This window comes from Podarcis gaigeae, assembly GCF_964106915.1.
Source record: "Podarcis gaigeae genome assembly, chromosome: 3".
Lineage (NCBI taxonomy): Eukaryota > Metazoa > Chordata > Lepidosauria > Squamata > Lacertidae > Podarcis > Podarcis gaigeae.
Window position 1 is genome coordinate 44,577,959 of NC_139680.1, and position 23,002 is coordinate 44,600,960.

General features: G+C 37.5%; 1 protein-coding gene across 5 annotated transcripts in view; it reads right to left on the reverse strand.

Annotated features, from left to right (window-relative positions):
• Positions 1-23,002, reverse strand: part of EPHA7 (EPH receptor A7) — a 168,125-nt gene that overhangs the window by 137,260 nt on the left and 7,863 nt on the right. For all 5 annotated transcript variants that reach the window (XR_014561906.1, XR_014561907.1, XM_083730127.1 and 2 more), the window contains exon 3: positions 19,189-19,858. Coding sequence is in view for 3 of the 5 variants with exons in the window: in XM_083730127.1 (XP_083586253.1) it covers positions 19,189-19,858 (670 nt within the window). In the remaining 2 variants the exon portion in view is untranslated. The remainder of the gene's footprint in view (positions 1-19,188; positions 19,859-23,002) is intronic.

Consider the following 23,002-nt stretch of genomic DNA (forward strand, 5'->3'; position numbering starts at 1 on the left):
GCCAGCAAATGCCTGAGCGCTGAAGAAACTGTTATCCCGGCACCTAAGTGATAGTATCACTCACTCCAGTAGGACTTTGCTGGGAAAAGCATTCCATAAGGGGAGAGCAGAACCAAACCACTCTCAGAGGTGACATCCAGAAAAGGGCCTTGGATGTTGCTCTTAGGGTATGGGCAGGTTGATGGTAGCAGAGGCATTCCATTTAGTATCAACAATATGCAGAACAACACACACACAGAAAGAACATGGGCCCTGCCCTCTCAAATTTCAGACTGGTATCCAAATCCCAAATACATTTCCTGTAGGTGGGATTATAGTGTACAGTGATACCTCAGGTTACATATGCTTCAGGTTACATACGCTTCAGGTTACAGACTCTGCTAACCCAGAAATAGTACCTCGGGTTAAGAACTTTGCTTCAGGATGAGAACAGAAACCGTGCTCTGGCGGTGCGGCAGCAGCAGGAGGCCCCATTAGCTAAAGTGGTGCTTCAGGTTAAGAACAGTCTCAGGTTAAGAACGGACCTCCAGAATGAATTAAGTTCGTAACCTGAGGTACCACTGTATACTAATGTGACTACTCTGTGAGAACTGAACCACAATTGTTATATAACACATTAGCCTTTGTATAGTCTGCGATAGTTTATGCTGTAAATATGTTAGTCTTTTAGGTGATCTAAGACTGTTAATAACAGACTATGGAAGATGCTATGTTTTTGAAGGCTTTCTACTCAACTGGCTGGGGGTGAGGGAGAATAAGTTTCTCCAGAAATACTTTTGCAGCTTGTTTATGTTTTCATGGAAATTATTCCTGCATTTTCTAGGGAGTAAATTACGGTAACACCCAACCGAGGCATGGCTACACACAACGTGCATGTACCAGTGTGTTAATGGGAAGCATTACTTCGTTTCTGAAGATAATACGCAGAAATATTTCACTGAAATATTGTGGTGTAAAAAGGTAAATTTAAGATCGCTTTCTCGAGCACCATGATTCGAACTGGCCCCTGTATTTGCTATTTTAAAGTTTGTAAAATATTCATGGTGCTTTTAATACTATGTATAGGATTAGTGCTATATAATAATATTAGTGTTCTACAATTATAATCCCATCTAGTTATCAACTGAATTCAGCAATTATTGAATGTACCTTTTTGATCACCCACAGATGGCAAACTAAGACTAATAAAACACAGCTATAAATCTTTTTTCTTTCCTTTTAAATTCTTGTTTATATCATATCCTTTAGCACAGGAACATGATCAGGCCCAGACTATCACATCTGACTTAAATTAATTTAATGGGAAAAGCAGGTGATCATTTACTGTCTGAATAAATTTGCAGTTCCAGAAAACATGTTCATGTCTTTAATAAGTATAAATAAACAAGTTTGATGCAGTGAAGAAAAATCAATACAGACTTTCCAAAATTTCTATGGACTGTTTACAGCCACATCTAATATGAATGATGTGAATTAGATGCAGATCTGTTCTGGTTATTCTCAGCATATTATCAAGCATGTCAAATAATCACTTATCAGCCTTCTCACTAGTTTTGGCGCTCCCAGATCAAACAATTACTTTTCACTCCATGCCAAAATTATCAATCACTTTGGATCACTTCCTACATGCTTTTTGTGGGACAAACCAACCACTATAAACCATAGCTCAACCTTACTTACATCTCATGGTTCACATGGAGTAAAATCTTAAACCTGGGTTCAAATGACACACAAGGCCAAATTATAATCTCACTCAGTGGGAAGCAGCAGCAGAACAAATGAAGAAGAACAAACCACCCAAAATCTCTAATCTGGGAAGCTGCAAAATTGGCTTTCTGCAACATACAAACCAGAACACTGAGGCTACAAATAATATCACTTCTTACATCTAGTTTTTATTTATTCCAAGGTTTTCCCCAGATGTCTGGACTTTTGGTAATTCTTGCTATTTCCACTTGAGAATTTCTTATCAGTTTTCATTGGATACCTGTTTTTAAGGTAACAGCAAAAGAAATGTATTACTAAATGTAAAATCACCCTTGCCATTACCTTTCAATGGGGTTTTGTTGGAAGGGAAAACTATTTCACTGGTATATCTTGCCTTGCTCTTGTTACCCAAGCTGTGTTTGTTTTGTTTTTATGTGTATATAGATTTTTTTCAAATGTATTTTCATTTTTAAACTGCTGATAAATTTTGATATTTCTATCATGTCTACTTGTTTTAAATGTCTGTTACTTTATTGGTATTTTCTTATGAATATTTTATATCATTTTACATAAACTACGTAGAGGTACGTGTTTCTGATTGAGCTATATATAAGTCCTGTATACCTACTTATTGTATTCATTTAACATGTTTAATGTTTATAACTGCCGAAATGTACTTTACTGAGAGCTGTATCTCTAAACGACAGTCAATGCACACTTATCATTAAGGCTTTGCTATATGAAAAACCAAGACATACTTAGGATGATTTAAAGTAAAAATATCCTCTGGGCAGATAATATAAAGAAAGGGAGGGGGAATAGTGTGATAGCTGAACAATGGAGCTCTGCTTACTTGTGCAGCACACACACACAAAAACCTACCCAAGGAAAAAATACACAAACAACCTGCCAGCATTTGCTTTTGAAGTGTCAGATAACATTATTTCCAAGATGACACTGAGGGCCTTCATTGGCTATGCATAAGGTCAGTGAATATTAACTTCATTTACACTTGGCTGAGAATTGGCTGGTGTCAACAATAGAGGTTTAGATCCTCTGCTGAGCAGGGTTAGAAGCTGACAGAAAGCTGCCACTGAGGAAGATGGATGATCGTACTGGCTGACCTCATTCCTCCCTAAGTGTCACCGTTTGGGCCTCTTTTCTATCTCCACAACAAAAGACCCTCTCTGAGCTTCCCAGTGGCCTTCAGCTTTATTGGTACTAACAGGTCCAGACATTTTCATCGATTGGATTCTATACCTCTTAAACACAAGAGTTTGCCCTCTTTGGCTAGCCAAACCTTGGCACAGATGTCTTTTTATTTTGTAATTGCTTCACTGCTGTCTGTTGGGAAGGATGCAATCGGACAGGCAAACATCATGTCAACACAGAAAATGCTGCACCATTTATCTCAGTTTCCTAATGGCATTTTGAGGAAACTGATATGTGGGCTTGACTGCAGAGTTTAACCATTTTATAACTCATCAGAGGGAGTGTGTGTGTGTGCCTAAATAGACATTTTTTTGCTAAGACTTTTTTTATAAAAATAGAAGCAGTGACAAATAATTATTAATATTAATACTACTATGCACCCTGAAACAACCATGCTTCAAGAGCGTGGAGACTGCAAAGAGATCAATCAGGGTTGTAGTCTTATACTGTACAGTGGTACCTCGGGTTACAGATGCTTCATGTTACAAACGCTTCAGGTTACAGACTCCGCTAACCCAGAAATAGTACCTCGGGTTAAGAACTTTGCTTCAGGATGAGAACAGAAGTCACGTGGCAGCAGCAGGAGGCCCCATGAGCTAAAGTGGTACCTCAGGTTAAGAACAATTTCAGGTTAAGAATGGGCCTCCAGAACGAATTAAGTTCTTAACCCGAGGTACCACTGTATATTGAAGAATAATTTTATTTCTCTAGTGTTCAGGCAAAGAAACACTCATGTGAAATACTAAAACACGGCTTTGACGCAGAACTTAATTCAGTGGAGGAACTCAATCATATCCACGATAAATTAGAAATCTAAAGCTGGATTCAAACATCTGTGTGCTGAGAATACCTAATTATGATAAACATGGTAAAATGAAATTAAAGCCTTCAGGTATATCGCTGAATGAGTGAGCCCAAAACTATTCATATAGTTTTGGAATTTGTTTTTCTTATGTACAAGCCTAGGTTAGAAACAATGTTTGCTATATTCCTAAATTTATTTATTTTTAAAAAATTACCCTCCCCAATCCGGCACAAAAAACCAAACAAAAACATTTTCAGTGCAGAATCTGGGACATTTTCTCTGCTTGAGCATTTGAGGCTATTGCATGAAATTGGCAGAGCTTTCCCAAAATTGGCCATAATATAAAGCTAGGTTAGGGACTGCACAACCTCCATATGAAACCCTTAAAAAAAGCAACTGTTTTCTTTTGTTGATGACTGCTTCACAGGCCTAATGATTCAGTGAAAGGTTCCACTATGTAAGAGGGATAAGTTGAAATTCTTAAACGCACCAATATTACCATATTACCCTCAATTCTATATGAGGATTCTGTTGACATAGAAACAATCGTAATGAGCATTCAAAAAAGAAGGAGACATAGCAAAACAAAATGAAATGATTTGGAACTGATGAAACACAAATCACATGTGGCCCCTTGTCACAGGTAACACAGATAAATTATTAGGCTAACTGGATATATTTTGATCTTTGTTGCTATATATAGTATAGAGACAGTGTTAAATTCAATGTAACACAAAGATTTTTTTTATTCTAAGATATGCTACAGTGATTCTGGGCCATCTAGTTAAAAATAAATAAATCTTTATTGCGGTCCAAAGACCCATAAAACAGTGATTCTGGGCCACGTAGTTAATGCTAACATATGTAAAGGATTGAACCCCATGATTACTCTATATTCTCAGAACCAAAGAGATAGAACTTACTGGAGTTGGTCACACCAGACATAGTGGATGGGTAATTTTTCTCGCTCCTTCCCTCCTGAACTGCACAATCATTTGCAAGTTTTCGTTAATTATTAATTAATACTGTGCTAATGGTTAATAGTATATATGCAATCCTCACCACTGAGTTATTTATTCTGAAAAGCTTTCACAAAATCAAATTCTTAGCTTTGATTTAGATGAATAAACTATATGCAGTTTAGACACAGCAAGGCATCTCAATTTCAGTATTTATCAGAGGTGTTCATGGGTCCCAAAGTTCACTTTGCATCTTTGAATTTTTGAAGTTCAATTTGCTTCAGAGTAGCTCTGCACTCTCTCTGCTTTATGTTTCAGGATCTGAGTTGAATACTTAAGAATACATATAACCTCTCCTCCTTTTGGTCAAAGTGGATAAAATTTGCAGACATAGGGGCCCCAACTGCAAAACAGACTAAGCTTGCAAATTTGCAGAAAAGTATGATAAGGGACTTTTTGTGGTTGAAGTAACAGGGGTTTTAACACATTTCCATAATCTGTATTAGTGTCATATTTTCAAGGGAAATATTGAGGGATTTTGTTTACTCTTTCTAACCTTAAAATAATTTGCAAGTGATTGAGTGGTGTGCATTCTTGCTTGTACATTTTATTTTTTTTTAAAAAAATGAAACTCCACACCAGCCTTTTGAATACTAAGCCTTATAGGCCTTTAAAACACTTTATTATTGGTCTTAATTGTTATTTATTAGATTTGTTAGTCACTTTGTCCTGCCCAAGGCAAACCAAAGTGACTTACAATGTGAGGGTGCTTAGAATACTGCCTGCAGAGTTCTGAAGACCTGTGAGCTGTTTATGTCAAAGCAGAACTTAGGGTTTTTTGTTTTAAACCCGCCTAAGTTTCAAACTATTATTTTCTTTTATTAAATCATCCACTGCTGTGCTTTAAAACAAATTTTTAAAGCCCTTCAGTGCTCTACAATATTTTGGACAGCTTCTTGCAAATCCCCTGGACCTGGAGAAACAGAACTATACTGTATAAGAAAACATAGCTATTCTGTACAGAAGCAGCAGAGTGACACAAGGCATTGTGAGGGGGCCTGATCTGATTTGGAGGTGTTGCTACTTACATAGTGCTTTGATTCATGGAGGGAGGAAAGATCTCCCCCCCAAAAAAACAACAACACCCCACATACTTTGTTATTTGAGCTGCACAAAGTGCCTAAGAGTGCATGCATCCATGGTACTCTTGCTTTATAAAACAATTTCCAAAATGCAGAATACAAACCTATAGTTACATTTTAAAACCATAAAGGTCACTTTTTGTTTCATAAAAACATTTTTGTTTCATAAAAAGTTGTTTCATAAAAAGTTTTTTGTTTCATAAAAAGTTGCAAGATCAGGTCCTCACACTTTTATCAACTGACATATAATTAGCATAAAGGTGCCAACTCCTTACTAAACCAGGGGATTATCATTTGCATGAATAATTCAAACAGACCTGGTGAGGTAGGCAATTCATAAGCATTACTTTCTCAAAGGTAATGAAAAGGAAAGGTGGCAACTCAGTGTTTGAATACATGCCTTGCATGCGTAACAACCTCCAATTCAATCCAGACATTGCTGCACAAAAGATCTATTGAAGCAGAGCTAGGAAGCACTTTATCTCTCAGACCCGAAGGAGCTCAGGGTGGGCAGTTAAAAACTACAGAGATGAGCTGAACCTAGGATAAACCAGCTTCTCATATCTTTCTTTAATAAATATCTTACAAGACCTACATTTTCTATAACACTCTATATTATGGTGATGACACTCATGAACTATCAGCTCGCACAAACTGCTCACATGAATGCCAATGCAGGGATGGTGCCCAAAACCAGGATCCAAAGAAAAATAAAACTTGTTCCATGATTCCAATGAGGCTTTAGAAGTTGTTCTCTTAACAACTCCCCATGTTGCATGCCAAACTATTTTCAAAACTGAGGAAAGCATTCAAAATCAAAACATTTTGTATACATAAAATAATATGAGTAAACCAAAGCCTAACTCCTGGAAGTTAAGGCTGGTTTTTACTTCCTAGGATCAAACAGGAAAAAGGTGACATCATGAGGTTACTATCACATGCCCTCCTGAGACGTTAGCAAAATGGTTTCCAAATGGCAGATCAAAGCCTACCAAAGTAGATTCCAAGGAAATTCCGGTGGGAGGAGAAAAGAAGAAGTTACTGGCTTAGGTTGCTCAGTACTATGTTGCACTAATAGCTAAAGGCAGAAGGATGGGAGAATTCTGGCACATTCCAAAGCACAAAGACCACTAACAATCTGCCCGGAAGTATAATTAATAAAACCAAATAAAGCATTTGAAATTACCACCCCAGAACACTATTCTGATTTCACTGTAGAATGCATGAAGAACTGACCCGACTGGGGAAGGTGAAAGTAATCTGAGCCATGTAGATTTACTGAAGATTAAATATCCACACAGGAAAATGTAGAGTAAATTATAGCCTCTAAATCTCTAGCATGTTCATAAAAGAGTTCTTGGTCTACTATGGCAAAGCGATGTCCCTAAATCCCTAAACTTATGGCAGTGAGGAATTTCAATCCCAGAGCAGCCCAGGAGGGGTTCTGTTGACCATGCCTCTGATATATGAAAGCAGTTGCTCCTCGAAGAGCATGCAATTGAATGACCAGCTGTAGGCTGTCACTAGATGATTTCTGCCTATGTTCATATAATGATCAGCCGCAGAGTGCAGCAGTCTCAAGAGGTGCAATTTCTTTCAAGGCACCATAAATTGCTCCTGAGGGATCCTTAATTGACAGGTTAACATGCCCAAAGCCACCCACAGTGATACAAGGAAAGGAAAGTTCCATGATGACAACAGGGTGCCTATAAACTTCTTCCTTTTCAAAGGCAGCAGTGGAAACTCTGTTTAAAATAAATTAATTAATTACATCGAAGCTCACACTTGAATATATGCTGTGCACAGCCTTAGCATCTTATTTTCACCCTTAGTATCTGATTTTCAATATATTTTATGCTAAAAAAGGAACATGATAGCAATTGAAAATGCCCATTGTAAAGTGATATGCCACTATTAGAATTTATACAGAAATTCTTATGTTTGTCTTAGTTTGTGGAAGAACCACCTTGACTGTATTTGCCATATCAAAGTAGAAACAGTTCTTAATGGGAAGAAATGGTTTAGAAAATTTTCACATATCCTGGAATAACTCAAGCAAAGGATTATTTTCTAATCTTTGGAGCTATGCTGCACTGGCCTCATGCTCAAATGACCTAAATAGACTGTATGTGTGTAGTGTCAGAACATGTCCATCAATCAATGTCAGTCTTCTCCTATACTCCATTTTTGACTGGCAGCTAACAGTATGTTATCTCCTCAACGTTAATGAAAAATGAATGGTAGTTCTTTCCTAAAATTAAATACAAATAAATATCTTAAGCTAAAGAATTGTGAAGATCTGATGTGAAAGCGGAGACTGTGCATTTTTCATGTATACTGTGCATTAGAAGTTTTCTTTTTTAAAAACTTCTCTGCTGAATGTTTGAATGTCTGTTGAAATTCAATGTTTATTCCTTAACACCACACCAGACCAACTCAAACCAAACTTCATTAGTGCGCAATTGCTTATAATTCTAACGCACCATGCACCCATACTATTAAATACATGTGACAGAAAATCATTGGACTTGAAACTAACAACAATGGATACAAAGCGGCATAAAGTTAAGCAACATAAATCCTTCAATTTAGGTAATTCATGTGTTTTTATCAATAAATATTATTAAACTGGTTACATTTATTTTTAGAAAAAGCAGCTATGGGTTCTCCTGATGTAGCCTGGTGGCCCAGGCTGGTTTCCTGATGAAAATTGCCCACCCTAGCTGCTACTTACTACTGAAGCTGTAGTTTTCTGTAAATAGCACCTGTGAAGGAGAAAGGAAGTGGGGATGTGGTTTTTGGTAATGGCAGGTGAAATCTTTATTATGAACATATTCTGGAGTGATACCCTGCAGCTTCTTTTTTCCCCCCAAATCAAGGTGGCCAGCTTGCACCCCTTTTAATTCTTATCTCAAATCAAAATGGTGCCTAAACATGTATGGCTGCATGTTATGCATACAAATGAAGTTATACACATTCAGGCACCATTTTGGCTGGAGAAAAGAACTAGAAGTGGGATAGTGTAAACTGGTTTCCTTCATTGATTCCCTATTCTCCTTTCCTTCTCTTTGGGCTGTTAGTGGGGTGAAACAGATCAGATGAGCCCTGCCATTCATGCCAGCAAAAACAAAAGGTGGGAGGAGCAATAAAATCTACATTTTTAGGCTGGCTCAGTAGAGATGCTAGACTTCTCTTGGGTGGTCCAACTCTGCTTCCACCATGCCTCTGAAAGGTGTGGATGTCCGCTGTATCCTAACTCCTTGCACAGCTCCTCTATAAAAATTATGTACACTGATGGTGTTATTTGAATAATAAAGTCTATTGAATTAATATACTATTAATTAATTAATATAATGAAGTTAATTGCTTTTAAGACACACTGATTTATGTAGCATGTGCTTAGCTCTGTCCACTAAATTTGTTCTTATGTTTCCAAATTTGAGAGTGGGTGTAGTAGTCATGACAATAAGCTCTGAGCTCATAGTCCCCTTCTCAAATTTCACTATATTCATGAACTCACTAGCCTTAGAAATCTCATCAATCCACTTCCCTTCTTAACATTATGACAATAGTACAGTGGTACCTCGGGTTAATTACTTAATTTGTTTCAGAGGTCCATTCTTAACCTGAAACTGTTCTTAACCTGAAGTACCACTTTAGCTAATGGGGCCTCCTGCTGCCGCCGCGCCGCCAGAGCACGATTTCTGTTCTCATCCTGAAGCAAAGTTCTTAACCCAAGGTACTATTTCTGGGTTAGCGGAGTCTGTAACCCGAAGCGTCTGTAACCTGAAGCGTATGTAACCCGAGGTACTATTGTACTGAACTTCTAGGGTTGTTGTAAGGATAGGCAAGATAACATCTATGAAGGGCTTTGGAAACACTTAGAAGGGGAGGTGTAACATAAAACACTGCATCAGATTATGTCCACAAAAATGAAACAAGACTGAGTTCGGAGACATGCATGTACTGTGAATGTGGGCTATGCTAAACTCCTAACATTCAAATGTGTTTTACAGTGCAGATCAGTGTCTGCTGCTAGCTGTGTATATGCAGTTCCTGAACCAGCAACATAAACCATGCACAGAAGTTGCCCTAAACACAAGTAATTTCCTGGTAGAAAAGGACAAGAAAATTCATTAGCAATCTAATTACAAATGATTCTTTTTATGTATCAGACAACTTGTGAAGATAAACTCAAATGTGCCATCCAGTTACTATGACAACCATACATTTAAGTCTGGTAATCAGAATTCCATACTTTCTTCCTCTTCTGAGAATTTCCAAACACACTGCATAGCTTTCTTTCCAATTAAATAGGTCTAAGCAGGCCAGGTAGGGGTGTTCCAAAGACAGAAGCAGCTGTGTCTCTATTAGGGTAACTAAAGCTCTAAAGCTGCCTGGTTCTTTCCTGTTCTTTCATATGACTGACGATTTTGGTTTTGGTTTCTAAAACTTGTTTACATCTCTGTAGGCAACAAGTTATTCTATGCTAGCTAAGTTTCACTTCAAGTTTTCTCCCTCCCCCCCCCCCTGCCCTTGCCTTCCTTTTCTCGTCACCCAGAGAGACATGTCCTGGTTGTGCCTTTGTTACTGCAGCAATCTTACCTTTTGCGCTCACCATACATTTCAAGCTGCCAGTTGCTGTGCAAAGCTGAGACTGGCTAAGAATCAGATTCCTTCTAACTCTAACCCAGTAGTTACTCACTGCACTCAGTAACACTCCTCTGACTCTTTCCTCCATCTGAACTCCTAGCCAGCAGCTGCCTCTTCAAATCATCAGCAATAAAAGCTAGAATGACTGAACGAGGAGCTACAAAGCAACCCCATACACAGATGGGGTAGGGTTCAGAATATGAAATTGCAGTGCACTTTCTTCCCACCCTTGATGTCCCTAAAGGGCGAGCAGAAAAACCCTTCTCCGTCCCCTTGGCCCTATATGCCTTTTAATGGAACTGGAGTTCTGTGTTTCAAAAAGGATGTGAGCTTTCCCCCTCCCCCCTCCCACAAACAGGAAATTTTTAAGTGGTAGAAAAGTGCATCACGCCTGCCTGCCCTGGGCTTCCCATCTGAAGTCCATTTTGGGGGCTCCTTTATACATGGCTTAATCCAGAAGGAAACAAAACAACAAATAGTGAGCATGAAATTTGTGTTGGGTTGATTTTGATCTTAAGGCAAAGCAAGCTGTTTATGCCTAAAGGTACTTTTTATTTGGACCATCCAGAAACCACGTAAGGGAAAATAACTTTTCAATTTGTGACAGTGTGTCTGTACAGAGTCACACTGTACAAATTGTATTTGATAGCTATGAACGTGTTTGTCCCCTAAATCTGTTATTTAGGCCGTAATCCAATGTAAGCATTTATTTTAATCTCTTATAAAACTGACTGATCATGTGCTGCCAAATAGGTAATATGCCTAGACATCTCTTGAGGTAACATGGGGACAATGCTTAATTTCTTGGGGAACGTGGAGCTTGAAGACAGTGCTAATCAGCAATGACATCCAAGCTCTGCCGGAACTGGCTGTGCTGGAGATTCAAGACTGGGTTCTCTGGAGTGTAGCTGTTCCAAGTAGGGGTGATAAGTGAAAAAGAAGATACAAACCCCTTTTCTGCACACACAAAAATCCAAAATGAATAAAAGCAAATATCCAGACTTGAGTGCAAGGATTAAGGGTTTGACAAGGGAATACTTGATCCATAATAGAAGAGACTGGGTTGATATTTGATATCTCACTTAAGGCTTTTGGACATATCAAGCCTCCAGACATCAAGCCAGCAGGTGGACTATGGCTATAAATCCCATCAGCCAGTTAATTATTAGCTGGCACTATGGAATGCTGAATTTGCTTTATGTTATTTCTTTTTTAAGGAGGTGTACTCTTCAACGTGCACAAGAGCCCTGTGATTTCTAAACATGGTGGTAATGTTTTTAAAGGATATTCTGACATATTAAATTACTTGGCCTTTGCAGTAGCTACTTCATTTGCTCTGGATGGTCGCTGAATAAAAATTATCAAATGGCTTCTGCATTTTGCCCCAGGAGTCAGAAAGAAGATGTAGAGACCATAAATGAGGTTTAATGGGCTGCAACTTTATTAGATTAAGAATCAGATCTTGCTGAGAGGATCTTTGAGCTTATGCTACATTGGTTTCATGTGCTCAAGTTACCTAAGCAGCTTGTTTGTGTACATTTTCTCAGAATATCACCATCAATCAACCTCAGTGTTTTCCTAGACTCCATTTTTTGGACTGGTAACAAGCAGTAAGACTGGTATCTACTGAATTTTAATGACTGCTATTGTGCTTTCTTAAGCGTATGCGAGCACTGTAGCTGAAAACAAGAAAATGGTACCATGCCACAACTGCTTGTATATACATTGTACCTGCTATCTACTAGGGCGAGGTTTATGGTTTCCAAACCTCACTAATGGTTCAAATACCCCATACAGCTATAATACCTAAGAGGAGACATGTGATTTAGGCAACCTAGATAACTTGCCCATCCAGTCATATCACTGCAAGACTTATATGCAGTGACATCCTATACAAGTTTCGTCACTATTAATGTACTTATGGTTGCAGCCTTAAACTTGTAGCCAGCTATCTGCCAGCCACAGTGAATTAAATCCACAGTTGTGACTACTCTTGCACTCCAGAGATTTGCATTTGCGTATTCTGACTTCAAAGTTTTGATTCACAATGTAGTAATTTTTTTAACAAAGGCCAGTAGTATGGTTGAAACTAAAAGGCTGTGGAAGCCTACATTCCTCAGCATATATTTTTGAAACCTGGGACTTTGGAATCAAACTTACTTTCTGGTAAGCTGCTTAAGAATTACTACTATTTCAAAGCAAGATATATGGAACTTACAGGGAATAAAAACAAGTATCTGGCCCTAGGAACTTGCAATCTAAAAGACAGAAGGTGGAGACGCCGGAGTAGTAACTTTCAGGGGCTGAAAGTATTACCTGGCCTCACGACTGGCAACTGGCATTGCTGTTTTGCTTGGCTAAAGGACCAGCACTACCTGTCCAATGAAGCGTGCTTAGCACAAATACTCCATATTCCAGGGCCCCTACTCACATTTGTTAAGTAAACCCACAGGCACAGGGTTTGCACTGTGTGAACCAGGCTACTCGCTGCCACAATCAAATTAATCTGTAATGACAAGGCCCATCTCTCATTTGCCACATATAGCCATGTAGTGCTTTCAGAGATATGTGATTTCACACTACATCAGAACTTCATATGCAGAAGTTTGGCAATACTGGGCCCTACGAAGCTATTAGAATTGCACTAGCTCAAACATGGAAAGATCAATACCAGTTAATTTCTTCCTATAAAATATGCACAGATGTAACTACTTCATTACTAGTAAATGCTGTGAACAGCATCTATTTTGACCATTTGGTTTCTTGAATGAAATGAAATTACATGAGTTTATACAGCTTACAACAGAGTTTCTTCAAACAACTGGCTTAAAAAAACAACCAGTTACTTGAAATATGATATTTTGCATGTATTTTTGCTCCAATCCCAGTTTCAGTGTAGCTTGATTAATTTTAAAAAAGACCAAGAAAAAATATTTTAAAATCACAAGTTTCCCTGTTGAAGGAATAAAAGTTCATAAAAAATAAAAAATAGTCTCAATTTCTACAACCACGCAATAAGTAAGCCACTTACAGAAATTCTTTTTGGTCTGCTACAGCACATTAAATTGAAACAGTTTAATTCATAACCTTTCAGACTTAATGACTACATGTCCACATTCTATGAACATATTATTGGTTTTAATAAACTAGACTACCATTTGAATGTGGGGCCTGCACAATGGAGGGAAAACATTAAGCACATGTATTATTAATGCGAAAAGTGAGGGAGCAATAATTGATTTTTACACTACAGTCTTAAGTGGCAATAAATATAAGAGTAGCTTCAGGCCCAGATAAAGATCAAAGAGAGCACAATTTCCATGGTTTCTCAGGTAGAAGGAGACTTGTATTAGAATTCCTGAGCTAATCAATACAAATGGACTGACAGCTGGGTGAAAGTGAGTGCATGATTCCATCTTTCAGTAGCGCATCAGGTTTGGAATGTTTTGCCCAATCATGCAAATATTCATCACATAAATCTTTTTTCTTCCACTTGTTTCATGCATGGAATGCTTATAGTGCCCTGACTGGGTTTTCTTAATCCCCCCGCACCCCTTTCCAGTTCCTCCTTCCACCTTAATTTCAGCTTCTGAATGCTTGAGTTCTGGCATTTCTTATTCCAGTCATGTCTTTTCCAATGTTTATAGCAATGGAAATGCGCAGATACAGAACAGTATGTACACTGCACCTAAGAATTCAAACAATCGTACCAGAACTTATAAAAAGCTGCTGAAGGAAAGGGTCGGTGAGCAACATAATGGGAGGGGGGCCTCTAGGAATGAGGTGAAGCTATGAATGAAGCTCCCTGGTTATTTTTGCTATTGGGTGCTTCATTTTGTTTATGTAATCTTCTTATAGTCTTAGTATCAAAATGTGTTGTTGTTTTTTGCATGTTGTTAAATCTGCTATTGTCTTGATATATTATTATGAAATTGCTTTTGTAGTGTTTCTTTGAAATGCTTTCCTGTTTTCTTTGTTGCAAGCTGCCTTGAGCATATCTGTGTGTGGAAAAGTGGCTTACAAATAAAACGAAAAAATGAATGAACTTTGAAAGCATTGTAACATTGATATATGACAATTAAACTTCTTCATCACTTGAGAATAAAAAGAATTGCTTCTCTGGTGTCTGACCTTTCAAAGCAAGCTACCTGTTTCTCCTGTTCCGGGACATTAATGTTCCTCACTACACATATGGATGCAACTTCAAAGTACAGGTTTCTGGTTGTTTCTCTTGCTACAGCACAAAAAGGGCCCTGCTCTCATTGGAAACATATATATTGGACATCCACTGCTCTGCGCAGTGGGAAATGCAACATACAAAAGATAGAGATTTTTGCGTACCAAATGCACACTGGAAGGTATATGAAGTCTCTGAATCTCCAGCACCTCTGCTCACTTCTATATGACAGCTTTCTTAAAACCAACTTTCAGCACTGAAACCACTATCCAGTTCAATGGTCATGATATGAGATTATGCACTAGTATAGCTCACTTCCCGCTTACTCGCTTAGCATTCACGTTGACCACTGCAAAGCACTTTACATGTGTTATCTTAGTAATCCTTATAACAACTGGAAGGTAGGCCAGTATTATCGAGAACTGACAGATGCAGGCATGGTAAAACAATCCTCCAGCCTCTCAGTCCATCTCTATAATCACCTTCTCCCCCACACAAATGCTATCACAGCAAACTCAGGTTTGTCAACATACTATCACAAAGATAAAGCGCTGTTCATCCCTCAGAGGAGTAGTGTAGCTTTGTTTACTTATTTGCTGGGAGTTTTCATTAACAATAAATAACTGAAATAAAGGACATTAATTATAACTAAAATCAGAGGAAAATGTAAAAGTGTAAAGCACAGATACAAACCAACTCTTTGTGCGGTACATAATTATCGGCGAGGTGGGGGGATGGGGAGCTTTTGATAATTGAATTATGTCCCTGTCTTACAGTCTTTGGCTTCTGCAGAATAATTGAAAACCCAGTCTTGTGTCTTCAATCAAGATAAGAGGGAAGGGAAGGCAACCAGATGAAGGAAAAACAAGTGGGAAGAAGGGGATGGGGCGAAAATTTATGTATGCCATCTGGGCAAGGAGTGAGATTCCCAGGTGATATTAGCAGCTGTTGTTTGGGGGAAATGTTATTATAGTACACCAGAAAGGCATCTCATATGCCGTTCAAATTTGTCCAACGTATTCCTTCATATACATTTCACTTTCTTTCATTTCATTGTAGAGTTATCCTTTTTGTTAGGGGAAAAACCACACAGATCATGGCTCCATGCATTACTATCCTCCACCAGGACCACCTTTCTCATACTATATATTCTGAGTGTGGTGGAAGGAAGAAGGTGCAGTGCACCGTCTTCTCCATCACACAAATTGTAACACTGTACATATATGTAAGTGTGGGAACCAAATGACAGTGATATCCTTACACCTGTAATATCAAGCAGTTCTCAATTTAATAATATCTACATTATCTAGAAACAAATGGACAGCACAAGACCTGGCCATATTTAAAGCATTTTATGGGTAAATCAGGTTTTTAAATTTATTTTTAAAACTATTCAGAATAGCAGTGTCACATTGCACTGAATGCTGTTTCAGCACGTAAGCCGCTTGACACAAAAAAGACCATACCTCTTTCACATGTTTTGGACAACTATTTCTTCATGTTATGAAGCAGCTGAACTGAAGAGTAGATCAGTTTTGCTTTTATTGGAAGTCTTGACTTTTCAGACGCAATGCCAAATTAATTTTCATATATATTTCATGCACACTGAGAAGTGCTTCCTAGCATATGAAATATTATATAGCCATGTGTGAGCAAATGAGTATTATTTTCCTTTTTAAATAACACAGAACATATGGAATATGGATTATATCAGCACTTCTCAAAGTTTCCCACCCAGAAAAAAGCCTCATTTCAACCTGAATATAGTTTTCGTCTAAAGAAAAAACATATTATGCACCACACTGAAAATATAGTCAGTGAGAAAGTCTTTTCTTAGGTATTCCTTTAAGTTTGAATTAGCTTCTTTATTGCATAGTATATGTATATGCATGAAAGTACACAAAGATATCTATATTGGCAATATGCAAATATATTCAATTTCAAAATACTAATTAAAACACCATAACAACAAAACATATTAGGAAACGGTACAGATCTGGCCACACAAATGGCTAAATCCTATTGGTTAATTGGACGCAGAATAAAAGACCACAACATATATGCTGGAATTTATAAAAAATTTCCGCAAAGGTTCTGCTATGACTGGAGGAAGAACACAGCAACACAGCTTTTTTTTCCCCTTTGGTGGATGTCTGTTAGCAAGAATTGCAATGTCCGCCTTAATATCACAATGCTGAGCATATTTACTCAAAAGTAAGTCTCACTGTGTTCAATGAATCATACTCCCAGAAAATATGTTTGTGATTGTAGTTATGGAATATTAATAATTCTCTCAAAATATTTTAAGTAGAATGGATATATCTAAACAAAATGTAAACTATGTACATAACAACCCCCAAAACACAGAGGCCTATGTAAATTCCATTAAAATCAGATTTCTATGCACATAATCACTTTAATTTAGTAAAGGGAAGGTGCATACAAAAGAAGGTTTTTCTTGTGAAAATCATTTTCGTTATACAAAGGAAACATGGGCAGTGCCCTTTGCTAGATCCTCTCACTCAGAAGCTAGGACTTTTCCTTTGATAGATCAGACCCATTCGTAGAACCAAAGAGATGGTGTTATAGGGAGCGGAGATAAATTCAGACCCTACCATTTCCAAAAAAAACAGGTGATTATTTTTTTAAGCTTTGCACATGAAGACCTTGCTGCACATCTGTAGATGGGGGCCAAAGCTAGGGTGAGCGAGTGTGGACTGCAATGTAAACAATCACTATTTTACTCACTTGACCCAATGAGGTTAATTATTAATTGCTAACACATCCAAAGTGATTGCAGGATGCAGACCTTAAAGATCAGTTAAAGCCTGATTCTGCTTCATATACTATAAAACTTGACAGTAAGAAGAACAAATTGCATTAATGTTGTGTTCAATTTCCTTCAAAGTGAATGCACCATTCTTCCAGCTACATTATAAGTTACTACAAAGTTTATCATTAATGCTCTCAAAGCAGAAAATTCTAACTAGTATCAGAATGAGGCAGCTGACTAAAGGCATTTAAGACACCTCATGTCCTTCCAACATAAAAGAGCTTACAGCTTTTATCTTTTGTATACAGCTTTGAGATTTGTTTTGTTTTTACAATCAAGCGGTATATAGACTTAAATAAATAAATAAATAAAAAGGGTTAGTATCTATCTAACATACATGGGCTTATTTTGAAACTTATCAGGATTATTTTTGAACAAAGAGATGGAGAGGAAGACCAAAAAAAAAACCCCACAAAATGAAACCTGGATCACCTCCAGGGTAGCATATTGTCTTAGCAGTTTCATTGGCAGCTGGCCAGATATGAGAAGTATTCTTGCAAAATGAACACAGAGAAATTTAAAAACAAGTTATCGTTTAATGCCTCAACCAAAAATACCATTGAGGTCTAAAATCAAGAACACTGTTTAATTTAATAGAATTCTAATGTCTAGACACTGGTCTCAACATTTCGTTTTAAACAATATTCTCACTTTTATGGAAGATATGTTTATCTTCAGAAACAACAGTGATAATTAAAAGTTGGTAAAAACCAAGCAAATACTAAAGAAGTGTTTACCATTACTATTATGATAAAACCTTTGTTCATCCCAAGTCACCTATTATTATTATTATTATTATTATTATTATTATTATTTTTAAAGTCAAAGTTAGCAGTATTTATGATACTTCTAACAGATTTGCATGGGTTAGTTTCATATTACAATTCTTAACACTATCTCCCAAGTTTAATGCACAGGTTCTTATTCTCTGCATCTTCAATACTGGAAGATTTGTTCAGGCCTGCAAAGATCTAAAGTCAATATCACACTGTATAAAATCCACCTGTGGCAAACTTGCAGAAATAAAACGTGTTTGCATTTTGGAATCCTGTGCAATCAATCAAACCACGTAGAATCAAACCTTTAGGAACCAGATCTGATATGGGTGCAGAGGAAACCATACATGCTGTGACTTGCTTCCCTTTCTGAATAGCAGCTTTCCTACAGCCATCCCTAGGACCTTAACCCTAATGCATCCCCAAAAAGCTTTTCAGTGGCTAATTAATCACAAGTGCATTATACTCTTAGTTTTAGTTTCTGTATAGTTTCCTGCAAATAAGCTACTCAGAATAAGCAGCAAGCATTCATCACACACAAGATTGTTCATGGTATCTTTTCTGCAAGTTGTGATTTCTTCAAGGGTATTCTGAAGAATGTCCTCCTTGGCCTATTTCTTGTAAAATAGCATTATGTAACTGCATTTACAGTGTGCGTGCAACATCATTAGTAAAGATGAACCGTGCTCTGCATAGTCAGTTTAACAGCCTTTTCAAAATGCAACGTTCAATTGTTGACTTCCACCCTTGAATGCAATTGATCTACGCCAGCTAGTGTGAAGCATAACAATTCCAAGGCTCATGATATCTGAACTAAATAACGAAACACTTTCATTCAAAAGTCATTTAAAAAAAAAAAAGAGAGAGAGACAGTAAAATTTTCAGTAGGGGAATACATAAAAGTATTTTTTTTTTTCTACTTACGTTCACACGTGTCCCCTTTTTGCTGGAAACCAGCTTTGCAGATACACTTTCCAATAGGTACTAACCATTCTCCCTCTGCACTACAATGCATTCTAGGAGAGTTCTCAGCCTCTTCTTCTGCGCTGCTGACACAGGTTCCTCGTACCTCAACTAAGGAGGAGAACTCTGACCCAGTCACTGTATCTGGAAAAATAGCTAAGTTCTCAATAATGGACCAGCACTTCTTGTAGTATACTTTGACAGAAACCAAAGCAATGCAGGCACCTACATCCTGAAATGCAAGGTAGAATCCTTTTTTGGACAGAGGTCCAATCTCTCTCACCTCTGTGTTAAGTTTCATCTTTCTCTCCCCAAGGTCACCTTGGGTAAAGCTTTCATCAGCTGCAATAGTATCTATTTTTACATACAGGTTTTCTCTGATACTCCTGCCAGTGTCATAGTCTGTTTCGTAATAATGCAAGTTGAAAGTTTCTTTACATGTTCCCAGGACTCCAGGAAGGCTATTACAATCCCTCAGAGTAAATTTTAGTTCTACAAAAATCCTTTGTGCATTGCCTTTTGCGATCCAGTTAGTCCGAAGCCAGTTATTTTGGTTAGGTTCCATGACTTGGCATACCTGGTACGTTCGTATAGGCGTGTAGTTTTCATCCAGCCCACTAATTTCTTCCCACTAAAACATAAAAGAAATAATTATTCATATTAAAATAGGACATTTTAGCATGCTTAACAATAAAGCATCTTTCTCAAAAATATTGGGGGGGGGGAGGGAATTGAACTGTGGTGATGAATCTGATCCAAACCCTAGCAATATCAAAAGCATTTACATGGAGAGCTAGTATAATGTAGTAGCCAAAGGAGTGAGCAGCCCTGGTTCTCAATCTTACCTGAACTATGCAAGTTGCGTTTTACCCTCTGTCCTATCTAAGATACAGATTGTGAATAATACCTAACTACTTTACAAGTTTGTTGCAAGGATTACAAGATACAGTATTTTAAGTGAAACAGTTTGGACACACTAAATTGCTATATGAATGTTTTTATAACCAGACTGTATCCATTTACTTCATCTTGCATTAAATGGCTACTCTAGATCTGACGGGGGAAAACGGGAGAAATTTGTCACTGATTCCATGGACTATGGTCTGCAATCTTGATAATTAAAGGAGAAAACTAAGACTATAGAGGAACATTCTTCCAACTGTGATTCGGCAGACATCCTCACTTTTGACCTCTATGCATCTCTTGAAGATTTTATGGCACTAGGCATATACAGTTGTTTACCATTTTCTGGAGTAGCTAGTCATTTTAATGATGTTCTGTACTACTTTTAATGAAAGAGAAAGGCTATGTTTTTATATTGCTGCACACAGGACTGGTATTTTAGGAAAGGGTGGTATATAAATACCTTCATAATAAACAACACACACAAATTTTGTGTGCCAAGATCTAAAGAGTTTGTGTCTGACATGGCAGATTTTTCCAGATCACTTTCTCAGACAAGTTCAGGGAGGTTGCAATTAAAAGCCCTGCTGGCTTCACTAAAGCTTCCTACACAACCACACTGGATCCCAGCCATAGTCTCTGAATTGTATTATTCAATAGGCACAGATTCACAACACATTTGATACAGAGAAATGGCAGGCAGGTCCATGGAGCTACTGCTGAGTTATGGGCTTTCCATTCTACAAAATCAATCAAAACTTCAGGGGTATGAAAATAAACAAAATGCCTTTAGAAAGATGTAAATTTACAAACAAAGGCTACAATATTGGGGCTACAATCTGCTATGCAGCCTCTCTGCAGCTGTCTAAGAGTAAAAAAAGTATGCTATGTGGAATTTCAAGTAGGTAAAAAGTCTCTGTGTTACAAAGGTATGCATATGGTATCCAGTGAAGCATGGAGGCATTCTAATAATTAGGGACTGCATCCTTAGATTTCTACTTCCTTGAATATTAGAAATCAGAACAGAAAGTTTACATTAGAAATCAAGAGTTATCAATTCTAATTGTTTGAAACAGAAACTACTATTTTTTCTTCATGGTCATTTTACATGAACTGCAAAAACTCAAGAAAATCATTTTTTAATTTAACACAATGTCCTACTTGGTTCACAGTAACAATTCAGGTCCCTAAATTCTTAACTTGTAAAAATCATTCAGCTATGCTAGTCTAGTCCAGATTATCTTTATTTCAATGTGTTTTCTTCTGAAGGAAGGAAAATAATAATATTTTCTCCTGAAGCTGTTTTGAGCAAAGATTGAGGTGGTTCGTCGGTCGATGAAAAAATAGGTGATTGAACATAGTTCAATGGGAAGGCCAAAGTGCTAGTTGAAAAATATATTTCCAAATCTAACAAATGAAGAAAAATTACCACATTCCATGTGGGAAATATCATAAGGCATACAGCCTATCACTGACAGCCATATCACCTTACAGCTTTGATCCTGGAATTGCATGAGGTGGTACAAGACAATTATCTTTGATGAATTACCACATGATTATATTGCTTCGTATAATCAAGTTATGACTGCAATTATATCCAAAATGCAATCTGAATTAACCCTTTGGAGTAAAATAATGACATTTAAATTTGGCTTATCTATTGAAACTGATATTAGATAAAGCTTACATCTATATTGCAAACTATCTAGGTATAACTTTTCAGATTTTGTTTTTGAAAACGAAGGAATATATAAAAGTTAGTAGTGGCATACAGTATGCTCCTTCAGGCAAAAGGTCAAGGCTATTTTTGCATATCCCTGCCCCCACCCACCCCTTGTAGTCCCCATGCCTCTACAAACATCACGTTTGTGGAGCAGTAACCCCTGTCAGATGCAATTTTATTCTAAGAACAGAAAGAGCGTTTTCAAAAATGGAAAAGCAGGTCTGGATTCAACCCAAAGACTTTTATTATTTTTTGGGCAGTATTATTTCCTTAACATTGAACAGGCCTTGGAGCGTGAATCAGGTTGGGTCACAATCACTCATCTTCTTGTGGGAACAATTCATTACTCAGGTCCAGTTATCTGTAGCACTTAATGATTAAGAACAGCTCATACACATGCACCCTCCTAAAAAGAAACTGTTTTTCTCCTTTCTCTTATTATTTGCAGTTAAGTGCTAGATCAGTATTCACATTAACTGAAGTTAACAGTAACTCTTATTCAGGTTTTGCTAACCACTTTCAAACCCTGGTCAGCATCAGCCACTCCTTTTGTTTTGTGCTCACGGGGTGCTTAATTGTTGTTAATGCCAATAGGTAATGAACAGGTAGAATTTGTACCAGGTGACAGAAGGGGCTGAGTGGGGGATCTTGCAATCTCCCCCTGAGAGAAAAGTGGAACCCCTGCCATTTTAACCATGGTTAAGGGGCTGCTCAGCATTATATCTACCCCAGTCATCACTATTAATGACTCATGGAAGGCAAGCACTAAGGAAGACTGGCCTACCATGCTCAAAGCCATGTATCACACAATAGTTCACAAGCCTATTTGACAGCAAATGAGATCATTTTAGTGTTAGTCCACTGCTCTAAGAAAAGCAGACATTGATGAACTGATGCTGGAACTTATTACCGCAAAATATATTATGGTTGTAAATGTTGAAACGCACAGAAGTTGTAAATATAAAACTGTATTTTCAAAGCACTGCAGTATTTATGTTACAATACGCATGATACGACATGTTAGCTTAATGAAATGCACACTGTTGCTTTAGTGAGCTGAACTAATTGCCCACTGAAACTTAATATTCCCTTTAAGAAAGGAATCATGTGAAGCTACATTATATTAAGTCAGACCAATGGTCTACATAG